This window comes from Perna viridis, chromosome 15 (assembly GCF_037379345.1).
Source record: "Perna viridis isolate PV_CMFRI_1.1 ecotype Kerala chromosome 15, ASM3737934v1, whole genome shotgun sequence".
NCBI classification, from domain to species: Eukaryota; Metazoa; Mollusca; class Bivalvia; order Mytilida; family Mytilidae; genus Perna; species Perna viridis.
In genome coordinates, this window is record NC_142459.1 from 1,082,976 (window position 1) to 1,102,638 (window position 19,663).

At 31.3% G+C, this 19,663-nt stretch overlaps 1 protein-coding gene and 1 long non-coding RNA gene across 11 annotated transcripts in view; one reads left to right on the forward strand and one right to left on the reverse strand.

Annotated features, from left to right (window-relative positions):
* Positions 1–221, reverse strand: part of LOC148596472 (uncharacterized) — a 35,218-nt gene extending 34,997 nt beyond the window's left edge. The window contains exon 1 of the long non-coding RNA XR_015919201.1: positions 80–221. This is a non-coding gene — a long non-coding RNA (uncharacterized LOC148596472). The remainder of the gene's footprint in view (positions 1–79) is intronic.
* The window catches only part of LOC148596471 (uncharacterized), a 281,131-nt gene that overhangs the window by 91,457 nt on the left and 170,011 nt on the right, over positions 1–19,663 (forward strand). For 9 of the 10 annotated variants that reach the window (XM_088564182.1, XM_088564181.1, XM_088564179.1 and 6 more), the window contains one exon: positions 8,149–8,247. The exons of the other annotated variant lie outside the window; for it this stretch is intronic. In XM_088564182.1, coding sequence (XP_088420308.1) covers positions 8,149–8,247 — 99 coding nt within the window. The remainder of the gene's footprint in view (positions 1–8,148; positions 8,248–19,663) is intronic. 10 annotated transcript variants of the gene reach the window in all.

Consider the following 19,663-nt stretch of genomic DNA (forward strand, 5'->3'; position numbering starts at 1 on the left):
TTTTGTAAAGCGCATCAGGTAAATTGGCTAGTTAAGGAATTGGGTATCGATTGGAATACCCCATGGTAATGCCACTAACCTCTTTCGACAAAGATTGAATCCAAAATAACTTTAAGTCCTTCATGTCTTCTCTCAGTTTGTCATTGCAGCATCAGCGGTCCATGAAACAGCAAAAGAATATCTTACAAATAATATACCAATCAATGTTAATGAATTTTAAAATAAATTGTCCCACACGAGCAATGAGTACCTTCCACGTTTGTAATCAATTATGCAAACATTAGAACTCAGTCACTAATTTTCTCCACAAAGATCACTTACTGATAAGTATATAATATCCAGAGGAAAATAATAGATTTCCAAAAGACGAAAAAGTTCAATGAATGATTTCAACTTTCGTTCTTGATTTAACTTATATCGTTTAATCTGAAGATTGAATATTTTTGCAAACAAGTTATTATAAATAGCATAAGCTGAATATGACTTTATTATAGATAAAGCTACAATGTAAACAAGATAAATTGTTAGTTGATAGCGTGCATAACCCTCCGTAATAGAAATTGGGATTTTTTAAAAAAATGTATTTGAACATGATTTTAAAATAAGCATGCTTTATATTACACCTCACAGAAGGACATAACTAACGTCATGGTTGACATGGTAAAGATGACAAACTTTTGTTAAAGAAAATCTAAGAAAATAACATTAAAGTGTTCCGTTGAAAAGGTTGGTTTGATGAGTGCAAAACGAAACTGAACGTAAAGAAATAGGTCATTTTTGCAATTGAAAACTACTTTTCTGCCCGATCGTCGTGGACTCATCCTATTTTCTTTGCGGGAAATTATTTTTTTCATATGTTCTTAGAAATGATACTTAGGTGAAAGGTTTATTGAATCAATTTTCATATTTTTATTAAAATCCTAAAAATATGCACTTCACGCTAGAGGTCTATGGGAAAATTAATACGATATTGAGACATTTTATTTTTTATCAAGTCAAAATATTAAAAATTTAGAAATTGAATAATGTTACATGCAAAACAGGTATACCAGTTTTCTATATTGTGAATTTTGATTTGATGTACAAGTGTTTCAAAGAGTTATCTCTCCTCAGATTGTTTAAAACAAATATGTAGGAAGACCATAGTCAAAATATTAGTTGTATACAAAAAGTACTCAAAACCAAAACTATCGCAAGACGAAGTTAAATCCATGGTTCCATTCAAGGAATGAAGCTTTTTTTACTGATTCTATTAAATTACATATCCGATATCAAGTTCTTATATTGTGAGATTCATTAAGCACATAAAACATTGTCAAAGGACCAGAGCGATACAACAAACACCTTTCAGTAGTCGTTTCAAAATTTTCTGAAAATTGAGATATTTTTCAACAGTAGCTTACAATTGCAGATCCAATGAGTGGTTGCCTGGTGTAAGACCATCCTTTTGTTTCTGAGAATTTTGTTGGTTTTTACGCAAACACATAAGAATGGACAAATAATGGTCTAATTCCCTCCTCTCCTTTCATAAAGTGGTGCACCTGCTTCATACTTATGTTTCTAGTAGAGTCTTTGATGCTCATATATTTTTGTTTCTTTATACGTGTTATTTTTGGTTATTTCATGTCCTTTATAGTGTGTCTATTTTCCTCTCTGGTCTTAATCGTTGAAATAAAGTTTATTGCCCTAGCGGCAAAACCGGATGTTGCATTTGAAAAAGTATTTCGATTGGTTTTTGTGACAGACTTAGGACGTCTTACATAATGTTCCACCAAGTCCATATTCCCAGTTTGTTTGTGGAGGCCGTGTTGCCCATTCACCTTTGATTTTGTTTTATTCTGAACGTTTTAGTTTGGTCATTTCATATTTTGTGTTTGGACGTTATCTTTCGAGTTTGGTCTTTTTTCTGATTTTGATTCCCGTTATTGCCGTTCATGGTTTGGGGGTGAAATAGAGGTGAAAATAAATTGAAGGATACGTTTGATTCGAACACGTCAGAAATAAAGTAATTAAACATAATTCACCCTATTGCCCGATCTTCTCATGCAGTTCTTCACCATACATGTACTTAAAAAAACATAATCAATGCAGTTAATCAGTACCAAGTGTTACTTGTATAGACGCTATCGTTCGATTTTGCTTTTTGTTTTGTTTTGTTTTGTGTTTTTGTTTTATTACCATTCACTTTCAGATTCCCTTTCTTGCCGTTCATGCTTTGAGGGTACAATAGAGATGAAAATAAGCTGAAGGATACGTTTGATGCGAATACGTCAGAAATAAAGTATAGAATTATAATTAGCTCGCCTTATTGTCCGATTACCTCATCCAGTACTCCACCATACATATACGTGTAATTCATCAATTGAATATGTTTTTAAAAATCTAACCAATGTAGGTGTTCAGAACAATATTAAAAAAGATTAATATGATACACAATGTCTGTTGATATCATGTTCCTCATGCTTCATTCTCAATGCCGCATTTTAAATTGCCGCATTCATATTTGTCCGGTACATGTTTAGTCCTTAAACACTAAAATACTTTTAGATAAAAAAAATCCCAACTGTATAAATATTCTTTGGCGACCAGCCAAACATTAACAAATATGAATCATATCGTTTTCAACATGTGATAATAAAATGATAATCATATCGAACGAGTGTGATATGATTACTGTACACAAATATGCTTCAGCCTTCATATGGATATCGCATGATTATCCTATGATAATCATATTGTTTTAATATGTTTTCATGATAAAATTGACATATGACTGTTAAATGAACACCAAAATAATTGTAATTACATTTTAGGTTCTTTTTACATCACATCCAAATGATTATCCTGTGCATAACACTGTTGATTCACTGATATATGTAGTTATCCAGAATAAAATCAAATAAATAGCATAAAATGAAGACTTATTTCAGGTACAATAATGTCAAATGATTTGATCCAAAGTTTGCTTTACTATGATGTTATACATTGTTTCTTTTTTAATAGAAAAAAGCACATTTTATGGTCTAAATGCTAAAATGGCACCCTTATGAACGTGTTTTGCTTATTTTGAAGTTAGTATCAGTATAATTATATCTCAAAATATCCTGCACAAGGTGTTTGATTCGATTTTGATTCGTTTAAAAAACCTAGCTGAAGTTTCTAAAAATATAACATAGGGCTGAGACTTCACTTTTTCGAATATATCTCCAAGACCGTTAGATTTAGTCAATTCGTATATCTGATAAACGGGTTTAGCAAGATGGGATATAGCGCCCTTTTGCAAAGAACTGAAACAATCTCATCCTCAGAAACATGTGAAAAAAATTGAATGAAAACTTAAAGTTATTGTTTCCTTGGGTTTTTGATCGGATAAAAAAATGGCCGTGCATACTAGAAATAGCCATTGGGATCTACCCATACAAACGAATGGGAAATTTATTTTTTCCAAATTCAGTGTTTTACCAAACCCACGAAGACCGCGAAAGTAATTTCTACCCAACAAATACCAATACTTTCACAGTAATGGTTGAACTTATCAAATAAAAAGTCTCTTTTAAATTTGCAAGCCTAGTAACACTTCATCAAATTTTCATTCTTTACATCTATTATAATAACAATTCTTAACAATGGAATGTGACGGCTTAAGTAATTTTTAAAGAAACATATTTACGATTATTCGTATAGGTAAATATCTGTTTTTTTTCTGTGGATACAATGTATCATATTTTTGTTGACATATGGCAACCAATACAATGCTTGGTTATTGTTCAAGTTGGATTTAGCTTTAGTCTACTGAATATTGTTTAGTTTTAGTGTAGCAGTCTATACATACATAACAATGAAAAACACTTCTTTTTTTAAACCATGAACTGTTTCAATAGAGAAGTCTACAAGAAAGTTATCAAAAAAAGGGTAACAGCAACATTACCAAACAATAATCCGATTAATAATCAAGTAAGGTCCATAAATGAATTTGGCAAACTATGTTTTAAACCACCGGAACAGCTGATACTGCAATGACCCGGACTTTGTACAGGAATTTCAAACGAAATTGTGGGTTAAACCAATGCTGTAGCAACGCAGTGTAAAGAAATGAAAAGTCAAAAGTTTGTAGATAACTAATTTCCGAAAAGCTGTAGTACTTAAGATTTCGAAATACATTTTCAGAATATTTTAGTATCCACATATGATTGAGGCCACTACGGTATTAGGTGATACTGTGATTAGCTTGCCGTGCATCCTTCACTACGGACAATATTTCTGCTGTTACTTCGTACGTGTTGATTTGATTATTTTATGTCCTGTATTTTCCATATCTAGACTTCAACCTTCCGTTGTGTTCTGGTTGATTACAGTTCGAGTTAATAAGTTGTTTTAATGGAGTATCTGAGTGATATGACCGTATGTCTTGAGTAATCACGAGAGCAACCGGTACAATAAGTTTAAAAGTAATTCCGGTGTTTTCAAGGCTAGTTAATATTCTTTGTTATGTTTGACTATTTTCCCTGCATAGCCGTTATTCACCCTTTGATCCTATTTCAATTGATTTTAGGTTTGAGTTCCTGTATAAAATATTTTTAGATTGAGATTTTCCTGTGTATTTGATTCAAATGCTGCGGATGAAGGGTTACACCTTGAAACAAGTGTACGACATATTGAAATTTGCAATACATATGATTGGTATTGTTTGTATTTAATAATACTCTTCTGATCAACAGTCAAATTTTTGTTTCCTTGACCACATTTTCAAACGCATGAATAAATGACTGATTTCCATTAATGGCATAAGCTCTTAGACAACGTTTTTGTGTTGTGTAGCCAAATAAACAATAAATTCAATGAATTGTAATACCTGTTTATGTAAATAAAAGGAATTTAAGTGCCTGATTTTTTTTGTGCGACCTTAACCTTACAATGGGTACATCCTTGTCATAGAAATACTATCAACAAACAAATTCAGTGCCCATCTCTGATTTGTCACATCCACTCGATCAATCATAAGGTTATGACAATAACAATGATGTTATGTTTCCTGTGATATTGTTTGTTATTTTTCTTCGCAATCATTAAATATGGTTTTAGGTCGAATTACCTATACAAAAAGGTCGTTTAAAACAAATTTGGTCTTTATTTCACGTCCGTTACAGAACTTAAACTATTGTGTCTCTGTACCAGTTGCTAATCATATTCTAGTTAAAGACCTAAACCATAACTTCCGGTGCTAATTTACATAAAAGCTACTCCTTATCTTTAAATTATCTTGACATTTATCGTAGACTTATTCTGAATAACATTTCTCATATTGGTTCTCCATTTCGTTTTGTTTGTTATCAATTGACTTCGGACCAGACTTTACTTTTGAATATTGCAGTTAACTATTGCTTGCATCTGATCAGTTCGAAAATGTTGCTATTACCCTTCATAGAATAAACAAACGATTGGTGCGATTACAACTATTCTTGAAATAACTCCTCATTACTATTGCCTTAATAGCTCCTGTTTCATTAGTGGTAAGTATCAAACTTCATAATAGATATGAAGAAGATATTGTGGGTGTGATGATATTTATTTTTAACAAATTGGTAATTTACGAATTGCTTTACCTAGTACCATAGGTAAAGCCAATCGAGGGGGTTCTAAAATACCACATTCTTCACTAAATTTGATAATGAGAGCACATATACAATTGGATGCTATGATTTAGCAAATTAGATTTCCAATCCCGGCTCTTTCAAATATTGTGTTGTCCAATGTTTCACAGAGATTTATTTATCATATGAATGTAATTTGTCTATTCCGGAAATCTTCAACCATTTCCGCATTACTCACTTTGTTTACATCATGTTGTTTAGATAAATTAAAATATACTGCCCAAGTGTGAAATCTTATTGACTGGTTCAATTTTTGACCCTTGTCGGGTGTGCATTATTGATGCCCCACTTTGACGGTTGTGGCTTGCGAAGCAGTTTTCACGTTCTGGCCAGGTTTTTGAATCACAATTTATTCAAATTATCCCACTCCTGTCGAAATACAACTAAAAACAATACAGCTTTACAACACTTCAGCCATAATTCTGTATATCCAAACCCAATGTGTCATTTCATCATTACAAGGAAATAAGAAAACGTATTGTTCCTTATTCCTGTGTACAGAGTATTGGCATATATTAAATTGTATTGTTTTATTGATTTAAAATTTAGTTGCGTATGCTTATTGAATTCAACTAAAGAACCCAGCTAGCAAAAACACGTAATAAAGATCTATGGTTGCAAAATAATTACCACAACGTTTTCAATAACCATTCACTATAATGTTATTATGCCGTTTCCTTAAAAAAATTCAAACATTTTTTAAAACGTAAAAATGTATGGTTGCAGAAATGTTATATTAACGTTTTCAACAACCATTCACTATAATGTTATCATAATGTTTTTTAATTACATTTTGTTCAAAACAGTCTAAATTATGAATATTTTAATGCAAAACATGCATTCACATACAATAGATGTAACATGAGATAAGAAAGTCTCTATATTTTGAAGATGTAGCAAGTAAGTAAACGAAATTTCAAAGATAGGTTTTGTCAGTTCACTTATTCATCTTCAGGCATCTCAAGCAGCGCCTATTTCCGTTCTTTGGTTTCCTGAAAAACAGATATACATGATTAATGGTATAGTCACGATATACATACCTACAGTAGTTATATTTAAAACTACAGGAAAATATATATATATATACTATGAATTACATATTAGTTGTTTTTTTTTTTTTTTTTTTCTTTTTCTTTTTTTTTTTTTTTGGCAACTGGTGTATGTGTCCATCCTAGAAATACCATTGTCTGCAAGATTAAAACATGCTGTTTTGTATCAACAAATTATTTGCACTTTGAAAAATCATCAATTGAGTTTTTAAGCTGAAATTGTGGTGAGCAGAGCTATGTAGACCTTTTAAATGTATGTCCTCTTCAAAACCAAACTTCATACATGTGTTCTATAATTAAAACTTTATTGGAGTTCAGCAAAAACAGAGGTGGATCCAAGAGAGACCTATGGTCCCCCTCATACTTGAAAAAAAATGATTTTATAGAAAATTAATGATACTACATGTACCAATAGTGAGCCCCCTCAAAGGTCATATTTCCCCACATTATCGGAGTTTCTGGATATGCTACTGATTTATGAAAACAGTGATTGCATATTGCGGTCAAATGAATGAACAGATACACTAAACCACTAGTAAATGTTATTATCACTTGCCATGGTCCAATCAGATTTTCATCACTATATAAAACTTGAAAAAAAAATAATCATCTTGGTTTATTTGGTAAATTAAATCATTAGGTATGAGCTTTTTTGTAATCCTTATTCCCTGAAAAAGAGAGAGATCATTTATAAAAAAATCAATTTAGAAATTATAAGCATTATAAAAATCAAAACTTTGAAATTTATAAACTCGAGCCAAACCCCTGGAGAGGGTAAAAGTCTACAATGAAAAAAAGAAAAAAAAGAAAACATTATTACAAACATAAATATGCAAAAAAATCATTACAGTCAAAACTTACATAACATGTTCAATATTACGCCAATTTTGATAATATGTGTACTGTAAATGTTTCAACTTTTCTGTCAATTTGGCTTTCCATACATGCAGGACATGAAGTAATGTTAAAAATTCTAAAATTACGGATTCAAATCAAAATATCTAAGTACTTATAAACATAATCACAATATTCATACTAGTATCATGACGATGAAAAATAGTTTAAACATACATCTATTGCAAAACTATTCAAAAACACTTCAAAATGATTGTAAATTGTTGACAACAAACGTTTATATTCATTCAGAACACAATTGTTCACTTTAACACATACATTAAAAGTACCAAGTTTGGTCAGGAATTTACGTAAAGTGTGAATGTAAACATAGGCAAAACTAGTGACAGAGTTAATATATAGGACGTTCTTTTATAAGAAAGAGGCGGTATGTACAGATTGAATTTGCCTATAAAATATTTGAAACCATAGGCGTGCCCAATACTGCTGTTTAGTACGTCTTAGTACGACTGTTAACCTGAACATACCCAATAAAAATGAACAATGACTTATAGAATCAAAATTCATACATATAAAATAAAGATTTATTTCAGAAAATGACGCCTCTACACCTGGCTGCATGTTTTGGCCATGAACCTGTTGTTTCTGTATTACTCAAGGCAGGTGCACTGATTAATGCAAAAGATTCATCGGTAAGAATACATATTTATTTTTCAATTGTTATAGTATCATTTTTTAATCGACTTCTTACTGGAACATAATTATACGTGTAGAGGGATCTCAAGCGTTTTGTACTGCCGACTCAACACACAGATATAACAAGACCAAGGTTTTCAATAATAAATCAATGATAATTTCGATCATGACGATTATATCAAAACAGTACTAAAAGCATGACCTTACTTTGCAAAAATAAGAAATGGTTAATCAAGACAAGCCAAGGCAAAACAGTTACGTGTCACAGTTAGACAGTTAGACGAGGTGCGTAGTATACCAGAAATTAAGATGTCTGTATACCACCATTTGTTTTGTAGGTCCGTGACACAAACAAAAATGATAATCTGTTTTTTTTTTACAATATTAGAATATTTCGGCTTGTTTGTGTCTTACTTGGAAAAAAGTAGAGTTTGTTTTCCCTGCAGGTGCAACAGATCCACTTACCAATTCGATATTATTTTTTATGAAGTCAAAATCCCATTACATAAGAATTTATTGCATTGGTTTCGATATGTTTTGTTTAGTTTTGTTTATCTACTCTGTTTTGTACAAAAAAACAATGCGTAAAATAAATTATATCACACGCTAGCAACGAATGTCTTACATGTTATCTACTCAAATCTTTGGTTTGGATAAATAAATGAAGCCAACATTTATACCGAATAATGCAGCACAGAATATGATACAATTTGTTTTGATAATGCAACCTTTTAATATTTTTGGCGACCATGAATTTATACTTCCAACGTTGAAACCTCCTAACGACAAATGTTACGATTGATTATGACGCATCGTTACAACGCTAACTTGTTGGTTATTATTATTATTATTTATATTAGGAATGACGTTTTTGGATTATTATTTATATGAGGAATGACTTTTTGGGGCATGTATTTGAATATACTGCTAAGATATATCGACTGGATCATACTCCTGCTAATTTGTGAAGAATAATAAAAAACTTTAAAAAATCGTCAAACTGTTTAACTCTTGTTTTATTCACCAATGAATGGCCAAGCTACATGTTTACGGAATGTTGTTATAAATATGAAATATCTCGATGTTTTCGATTGTTTTTGTGTTATTTACTGGGGATTCCATTTCAATAAATACAAAGTTAATTTGATGCATGGATTTTCCAGTTGATCATTTCATTTAATTTGTTAAAAATATTGGTTGTCGCAGAAAAATACAGTATGTCATAAAATTACTACAATTTGTACAATTTGGCTACAACTGTGTGATAAAATCATCGGTGCAGCACCTTTTTAGACCATTCAAATATGAACCATACCGTCCATGCAGTATTATAACGAAGAGAAATTATCTGTTCAAGTGCATGTACAAATCTTTTTAAAGTAATCGACATAATTTGTTTTGACTACTTTAAAATAAAAAAAAACAAAACGAACAACAAGGTAGGAGGCATAATATTGGTCACAGAAAGATCAAATCAAATTGTTATTTATATAAATAGTTTCCGGTTCATCTTACTTTAAAATATATTTATTTCATTTAAATTCAACACTTTGTATTGAGTCTTTCAAATTTATAAGGTTAATACATAATTTGCTTTGAATGCATGCCACGTTTTATTGGTGTATTTTGTTTTGTTACACAAGTTATATGATCACACTTGTCTTTGAACACAAATTCCGAGGATTAGTTTTCATGCATAATGTTCGGACAATGGTACCCCCATAATGTTCCCATAATTGAATTTTTTTTACATTTGCACATGATATCATACTAAATGTAGTACATCTTTTGACACATTCTTTAAAAAAATTCACGGTCAAGATTTTGAACAGTAAGGATATTGGTATTTTTAGAAACCTGAACCATCAGCCAAACGGATCCATATTTGATATTTTAGGGTCATTTTCACAAGTTGTTTAACTGCATATTAAGTCGAATTCACTAAAAATGGATCAATATGTAAGATTTAACATGAACTTTGTATTATATTTATGTAGTAAAAAAATTACTGGCTTTTATTGTACCAAACTAACAAAAGGGGGCAAATTTAAGCTATTTGCCTATATAAAATATCTAATTTACAATCCCAAAAAACTCCATGATTAAATTTTCATACAAAACTGATATAATATGGACTATTCAAATACCAATCTATAAAAAAAATTTCGGAAGAGTTCACCATGAAGTTATATTTTCAATGTTTTAAATGATATTGGGGTTAGGCATTGGAAAAAAAAATTCTCAGTCCAATTAATGGCTAAAGTCATGCACATATTTAGTAAGAATACGAAATTTAAAATTACAATGAATAATATTGAAGAAAGAGCATAGCCAGTTAGTCGTTCTGTCTCATTACAGAGAATATTTCAGTATTTAAATTTGAGTATTTTATCTAGAGGAATCTTGATTGGACTAGAAACGTAATTTTATTTTTTTATCCACCTAATGAAAGACATATTCCTCAATGCACTGAATTGAAACATTTAATCAATACTTCAATTTCCTACTTAATAAAGAGTTGCTGGAGGCTGATACCTTTGTTGTAGAATTTTAACCTTCGCTTTAAGTTATTTCCCTTTAACATCAAGGTCAGTTTCAGGCTTGCAAATTGAGAGTCTTAAAGAATAGGCATGTAAACCCTCCTGTACTTTATTTCACTAAACTCCTACGTCTGTACTTTAATTTAAAAAAAAGTTTCTACGAAATACGATCGAATGATATCATAGGATAGAGTTCAATCAATTCACCACCTTAGAGTGTAGAAAATACACGAAGGCAGAGTTTTTACTTTGTATCGAGTATACAAAAGGAACCATATAAGACCAATCGATCTGTTTTTAACATTGTTGTTATGAGTATGGAGTATGTGATTCTTGTTGCAGTGGTTAGAATCTGTTAATGTCAAAACTGATGAATTTTGTCCTTTAGGAGTTTTACAAAACATGCTTATTCACAATTACTACAATACATCATACCTGCCACATCAGCCATACTGCTTCCCTTGTTCTAATCAATTTTATTTAAAAGCATATCTCAAATATTGTCGAATGGTCCGAGATCTGATATTTTATATGACCATTTCCTTCGAAATATTGTGGTTAATTTTGTAAAGATGTTAATTTGTTGTCGCATGTTTTATTGCTACATTCTATCAAATTCAAGACCATATACCGAAGTTTACCGATGTACAGTTTGGTCGATCCCATGTTATATGGTAGTTTTTTTACTGAATTTTTATCCATCTATCTATTTCGAACAATTGTCATCCATTTCCCGTATAGAATATTTCTTTTACATCGTAATTCTTCGTTGGATGGAATGACCAAGTGTACCCAAGACTTTTTCCTGATTATATTAACTTTCAATAGGACAGGTGTCGTTGACGTTTATTTTATAAAGATGTCATATTGCTAGTGTTTAAGTTATTATATTGTTTTCTTTTGTTTTTCGTCTTGTTTTTTCGTCTTGTTTTTGCTATTTAGAACTAAGCTATAGTAAGAGGAGTCCAACACTAGCACCAATACGTTCTATCAGAGATTATCGTAGGAGTTACATTATGACATTTAATACATGAAGCCTTAGTTTTTGAAGGTTTTGAATTTAAAAATGTAATATACAACAATGTACGTTACATTTTTGAACAGTCGAAAACATGTGGTTGTAGTTTCTAAATGTAGAACATATTGTTGAGGCAAAAGTTTTTTTGCATATTTCTCCAGAACCGTTGGATTTAGACAATTTTGATATAGGGTAAAATAATTAAGTGTGATCAGATCTATCTGTGGGCAGTAAGTTTATGAAAATCAATTGACTTAGGTTGGAGTTAGAGCCTTTTTGGAAAATTGACCGATGTAACTAAAAATAGTATATAATGGACATACAGCAGTTATACGCATAAATCTCGACTTTTCGGGAATAATAGCAGTTGACATGGAAGTGACAAACCATACCGTGATACTGTAAAGCGCATCAGGTAAATTGGCTCGTTAAGGAATTGGGTATCGATTGGAATACCCCATGGTAATGCCACTTACAAACGAACCTTCGTTCGACAAAGATTAAATCCGAAATAACTTTAAGTCCTTCATGTCTTCTCTCAGTTTGTCATTGCAGCATCAAAAAATGTATTAGAACATGATTTTAAAATAAGCATGCTTTATATTACACCTCACAGAAGGACATAACTTACGTCATGGTTGACATGGTAAAGATGACAAACTTTTGTTAAAGAAAATCTAAGAAAATAACATTAAAGTGTTCCGTTGAAAAGGTTGGTTTGATGAGTGCAAAACGAAACTGAACGTAAAGAAATAGGTCATTTTTGTAGTTGAAAACTACTTTTCTGCCCGATCGTCGTGGACTCATCCTATTTTCTTTGCGGGAAATTATTTTTTTCATATGTTTTTAGAAATGATACTTAGGTGAAAGGTTTATTGAATCAATTTTCATATTTTTATTAAAATCCTAAAAATATGCACTTCACGCTAGAGGTCTATGGGAAAATTAATACGATATGGAGACATTTTATTTTTTATCAAGTCAAAATATTAGTAATTTAGAAATTGAATAATGTTACATGCAAAACAGGTATACCAGTCTTCTATATTGTGAATTTTGATTTGATGTACACGTGTTTCAAAGAGTTATCTCGCCTCAGATTGTTTAAAACAAATATGTAGGAAGACCATAGTCAAAATATTAGTTGTATACAAAAAGTACTCAAAACCAAAACTATCGAAAGACGAAGTCAAATCCATGGTTCCATTCAAGGAATGCAGCTTTTTTTACTGATTCTATTAAATTACATATCCGATATCAAGTTCTTATATTGTGAGATTCATTAAGCACATAAAACATTGTCAAAGGACGAGAGCGATACAACAAACACATTTCAGTAGTCGTTTCAAAATTTTTCTGAAAATTGAGATATTTTTCAACAGTAGCTTAAAATTGCAGATCCAATGAGTGGTTGCCTGGTGTAAGACCATCCTTTTGTGTCTGAGAATTTTGTTGGTTTTTACGCAAACACATAAGAATGGACAAATAATGGTCTAATTCCCTCCTCTCCTTTCATAAAGTGGTGCACCTGCTTCATACTTATGTTTCTAGTAGAGTCTTTGATGCTCATATATTTTTGTTTCTTTATACGTGTTATTTTTGGTTATTTCATGTCCTTTATAGTTTGTCTATTTTCCTCTCTGGTCTTAATCGTTGAAATAAAGTTTATTGCCCTAGCGGCAAAACCGGATGTTGCATTTGAAAAAGTATTTCGATTGGTTTTTGTGACAGACTTAGGACGTCTTACATAATGTTCCACCAAGTCCATATTCCCAGTTTGTTTGTGGAGGCCGTGTTGCCCATTCACCTTTGATTTTGCTTTATTCTGACCGTTTTAGTTTAGTCATTTCATATTTTGTGTTTGGACGTTATCTTTCGAGTTTGGTCTTTTTTCTGATTTTGATTCCCGTTATTGCCGTTCATGGTTTGGGGGTGAAATAGAGGTGAAAATAAATTGAAGGATACGTTTGATTCGAACACGTCAGAAATAAAGTAATTAAACATAATTCACCCTATTGCCCGATCTTCTCATGCAGTTCTTCACCATACATGTACTTAAAAAAACAATCAATGCAGTTAATCAGTACCAAGTGTTACTTGTATAGACGCTATCGTTCGATTTTGCTTTTTGTTTTGTTTTGTTTTGTGCTTTTGTTTTATTACCATTCACTTTCTGATTCCCTTTCTTGCCGTTCATGCTTTGGGGGTACAATAGAGATGAAAATAAGCTGAAGGATACGTTTGATGCGAATACGTCAGAAATAAAGTATAGAATGATAATTAGCTCGCCTTATTGTCCGATTACCTCATCCAGTACTCCACCATTCATATACGTGTAATTCATCAATTGAATATGTTTTTAAAAATCTAACCAATGTAGGTGTTCAGAACAATATTAAAAAATATTAATATAATACACAATGTCTGTTGATATCATGTTCCTCATGCTTCATTCTCAATGCCGCATTTTAAATTGCCGCATTCATATTTGTCCGGTACATGTTTAGTCCTTAAACACTAAAATACTTTTAGATAAAAAAAATCCCAACTGTATAAATATTCTTTGGCGACCAGCCAAACATTAACAAATATGAATCATATCGTTACCAACATGTGATAATAAAATGATAATCATATCGAACGAGTGTGATATGATTACTGTACACAAATATGCTTCAGCCTTCATATGGATATCGCATGATTATCCTATGATAATCATATTGTTTTAATATGTTTTCATGCTAAAATTGACATATGACTGTTAAATGAACACCAAAATAATTGTAATTACATTTTAAGTTCTTTTTACATCACATCCAAATGACTATCCTGTGCATAACACTGTTGATTCACTGATATATGTAGTAATCCAGAATAAAATAAAATAAATAGCATAAAATTAAGATTTATTTCAGGTACAATAATGTCAAATGATTTGATCCAAAGTTTGCTTTCCTATGATGTTATACATTGTTTCTTTTTTAATAGAAAAAAGCACATTTTATGGTGTAAATGCTAAAATTGTAAATAATAATACTGTGTAGGTGGCTACAAATATCTTAGTCCAAATTCTTTAAAATGATTTTTTTTTGTAAATGTGTGATTGCAAAAACTTTCATTATTGAATTACAGTTATTGCAAGACTAATCAAAGGAACCAAGATTCTAGCGGAAATAAAAATAATGTTATCCAGAGACAAAGACCACACATTGGAAACAGACAAACACAACAAAGAATATTAAGTAACTGAAATAATACATGCAAAGTAACAAAAATCAAAAAGGTAAATGAGCAACTCTGGGAGCATTAACCGGGTGCACTGATAGGGCGAGTATCGTCTGCTTTTCTAGATACACCCGCCGAGTTGCTCATAAAAATGTCAAGTCGTCTTAGGTAGACAAAAAAGGAAAGGAAAACTATGACACGTTGAATAAATCAGTTTTCATGGTGCAGATGGGTACACCATAACGATCTACAAGTTCATGATGACAACCATAAAACTTCTGTAGTGATGACTTAAATCTTGTAGCAACATAACCCTGTTCCAGTAGCCTATCTATTTGTTAGAGTTCTAGTGCGATACAAAAAGTCCGCGTAGTTTCGGCAAGCTCTGGCATAGTTTATGAGTTGTGATATGAACACTCCATACGCAGGTGCTGAAGGGATGTTGGCACAGGTGAAAAGAAAGTTGACAATTCTGAATGAAAAGTCAGAACGTTTGTCGTAAAGTTTGGTCAATATATGGTAGAGTTCTCATATCCCTTTAGTCTTAATATATATTACTTTTTTTGTCATATTACACCAAATGATTAGGTTTAGCCACGTCTGATATAGGGTAAAAGTGTGTTAAGCATGATGCTTTCTATATGTGGTCCAATGTTCGTGAAAATCTGTTCACCTATTTTCTAATTGGCACCCTTATGAACGTGTTTTGCTTATTTTGAAGTTAGTATCAGTATTATTATATCTCAAAATATCCTGCACAAGGTGTTTGATTCGATTTTGATTCGTATAAAAAACCTAGCTGGAGTTTCTAAAAATATAACATAGGGCTGAGACTTCACTTTTTCGAATATATCTCCAAGACCGTTAGACTTAGTCAATTCGAATATCTGATAAACGGGTTTAGCAAGATGGGATATAGCGCCCTTTTGCAAAGAACTGAAACAATCTCATCCTCAGAAACATGTGAAAAAAATTGAATGAAAATTTAAAGTTATTGTTTCCTTGGGTTTTTGATCGGATAAAAAAATGGCCGTGCATACTAGAAATAGCCATTGGAATCTACCCATACAAACGAATGGGAAATTTATTTTTTCCAAATTTAGTGTTTTACCAAACCCACGAAGACCGCGAAAGTAATTTCTACCCAACAAATACCAATACTTTCACAGTAATGGTTGAACTTATCAAATAAAAAGTCTCTTTTAAATTTGCAAGCCTAGTAACACTTCATCAAATTTTCATTCTTTACATCTATTATAATAACAATTCTTAACAATGGAATGTGACGGCTTAAGTAATTTTTAAAGAAACATATTTACGATTATTCGTATAGGTAAATATCTGTTTTTTTCTGTGGATACAATGTATCATATTTTTGTTGACATATGGCAACCAATACAATGCTTGGTTATTGTTCAAGTTGGATTTAGCTTTAGTCTACTGAATATTGTTTAGTTTTAGTATAGCAGTCTATACATACATAACAATGAAAAACACTTCTTTTTTTAAACCATGAACTGTTTCAATAGAGAAGTCTACAAGAAAGTTATCAAAAAAAGGGTAACAGCAACATTACCAAACAATAATCCGATTAATAATCAAGTAAGGTCCATAAATGAATTTGGCAAACTATGTTTTAAACCACCGGAACAGCTGATACTGCAATGACCCGGACTTTGTACAGGAATTTCAAACGAAATTGTGGGTTAAACCAATGTTGTAGCAACGCAGTGTAAAGAAATGAAAAGTCAAACGTTTGTAGATAACTAATTTCCGAAAAGCTGCAGTACTTAAGATTTCGAAATACATTTTCAGAATATTTTAGTATCCACATATGATTGAGGCCACTACGGTATTAGGTGATACTGTGATTAGCTTGCCGTGCATCCTTCACTATAGACAATATTTCTGCTGTTACTTCGTACGTGTTGATTTGATTATTTTATGTCCTGTATTTTCCATATCTAGACTTCAACCTTCCGTTGTGTTCTGGTTGATTACAGTTCGAGTTAATAAGTTGTTTTAATGGAGTATCTGAGTGATATGACCGTATGTCTTGAGTAATCACGAGAGCAACCGGTACAATAAGTTTAAAAGTAATTCCGGTGTTTTCAAGGCTAGTTAATATTCTTTGTTATGTTTGACTATTTTCCCTGCATAGCCGTTATTCACCCTTTGATCCTATTTCAATTGATTTTAGGTTTGAGTTCCTGTATAAAATATTTTTAGATTGAGATCTTCCTGTGTATTTGATTCAAATGCTGCGGATGAAGGGTTACACCTTGAAACAAGTGTACGACATATTGAAATTTGCAATACATATGATTGGTATTGTTTGTATTTAATAATACTCTTCTGATCAACAGTCAAATTTTTGTTTCCTTGACCACATTTTCAAACGCATGAATAAATGACTGATTTCCATTAATGGCATAAGCTCTTAGACAACGTTTTGTGTTGTGTAGCCAAATAAACAATAAATTCAATGAATTGTAATACCTGTTTATGTAAATAAAAGGAATTGAAGTGCCTGATTTTTTTGTGCGGCCTTAACCTTACAATGGGTACATCCTTGTCATAGAAATACTATCAACAAAAAATTCCGTTCCCATCTCTGATGTGTCACATCCACTCGATCAATGATAAGGTAATGACAATAACAATGATGTTATGTTTCCTGTGTTATTGTTTGTTATTTTTCTTCGCAATCATTAAATATGGTTTTAGGTCGAATTACCTATACAAAAAGGTCGTTTAAAACAAATTTGGTCTTTATTTCACGTTTGTTACAGAACTTAAACTGTTGTGTCTCTGTACCAGTCGCTAATCATATTCTAGGTAAAGACCTAAACCATAACTTCCGGTGCTAATTTACATAAAAGCTACCCCTTATCTTTAAATTATCTTGACATTTATCGTAGACTTATTCTGAATAACATTTCTCATATTGGTTCTCCATTTCGTTTTGTTTGTTATCAATTGACTTCGGACCAGACTTTACTTTTGAATATTACAGTTAACTATTGCTTGCATCTGATCAGTTCGAAAATGTTGCTATTACCCTTCATAGAATAAACAAACGATTGGTGCGATTACAACTATTCTTGAAATAACTCATCATTACTATTGCCTTAATAGCTCCTGTTTCATTAGTGGTAGGTATCAAACTTCATAATAGATATGAAGAAGATATTGTGGGTGTGATGATATTTATTTTTAACAAATTGGTAATTTACGAATTGCTTTACCTAGTACCATAGGTAAAGCCAATCTAGGGGGTTCTAAAATACTACATTCTTCACTAAATTTGATAATGAGAGCACATATACAATTGGATGCTATGATTTAGCAAATTAGATTTCCAATCCCGGCTCTTTCAAATATTGTGTTGTCCAATGTTTCACAGAGATTTATTTATCATATGAATGTAATTTGTCTATTCCGGAAATCTTCAACCATTTTCGCATTACTCACGTTGTTTACATCATGTTGTTTAGATAAATTAAAATATACTGCCCAAGTGTGAAATCTTATTGACGGGTTCAATTTTTGACCCTTGTTGGGTGTGCATTATTGATGCCCCACTTTGTGGGTTGTGGCTTGCGAAGGAGTTTTCACGTTCTGGCCAGGTTTTTGAATCACAATTTATTCGAATTATCCCACTCCTGTCGATATACAACTAAAAACAATACAGCTTTACAACACTTCAGCCATAATTCTGTATATCCAAACCCAATGTGTCATTTCATCATTACAAGGAAATAAGAAAACGTATTGTTCCTTATTCCTGTGTACAGAGTATTGGCATATATTAAATTGTATTGTTTTATTGATTTAAAATTTAGTTACGTATGCTTATTGAATTCAACTAAAGAACCCAGCTAGCAAAAACACGTAATAAAGATCTATGGTTGCAAAATAATTACCATAACGTTTTCAATAACCATTCACTATAATGTTATTATACCGTTTCCTTAAAAAAACTTCAAACATTTTTTAAAACGTAAAAATGTATGGTTGCAGAAATGTTATATTAACGTTTTCAACAACCATTCACTATAATGTTATCATAATGTTTTTTAATTACATTTTGTTCAAAACAGTCTAAATTATGAATATTTTAATGCAAAACATGCATTCACATACAATAGATGTAACATGAGATAAGAAAGTCTCTATATTTTGTAGATGTAGCAACAAACTAAACAAAATTTCAAAGATAGGTTTTGTCAGTTCACTTATTCACCTTCATGCATCTCAAGCAGCGTCAATCTCCGTTCTTTGGTTTCCTGAAAAAAAAGATGTACATGATTAATGGTATAGTCACGATATACATACCTACAGTTGTTATAATTAAAACGAAAGAAACAAATATATATAATATATATATATATATATATATATATATATATATATATATATATATATATACTATGAATTACATATTAGTTGTTTGTTTGTTTTTTTTTTTTTCTTTTTTTTTTTTTTGGCAACTGGTGTATGTGTCCATCCTAGAAATACCATTGTCTGCAAGATTAAAACATGCTGTTTTGTATCAACAAATTATTTGCACTTTGAAAAATCATAAATTGAGTTTTTAAGCTGAAATTGTGGTGAGCAGAGCTATGA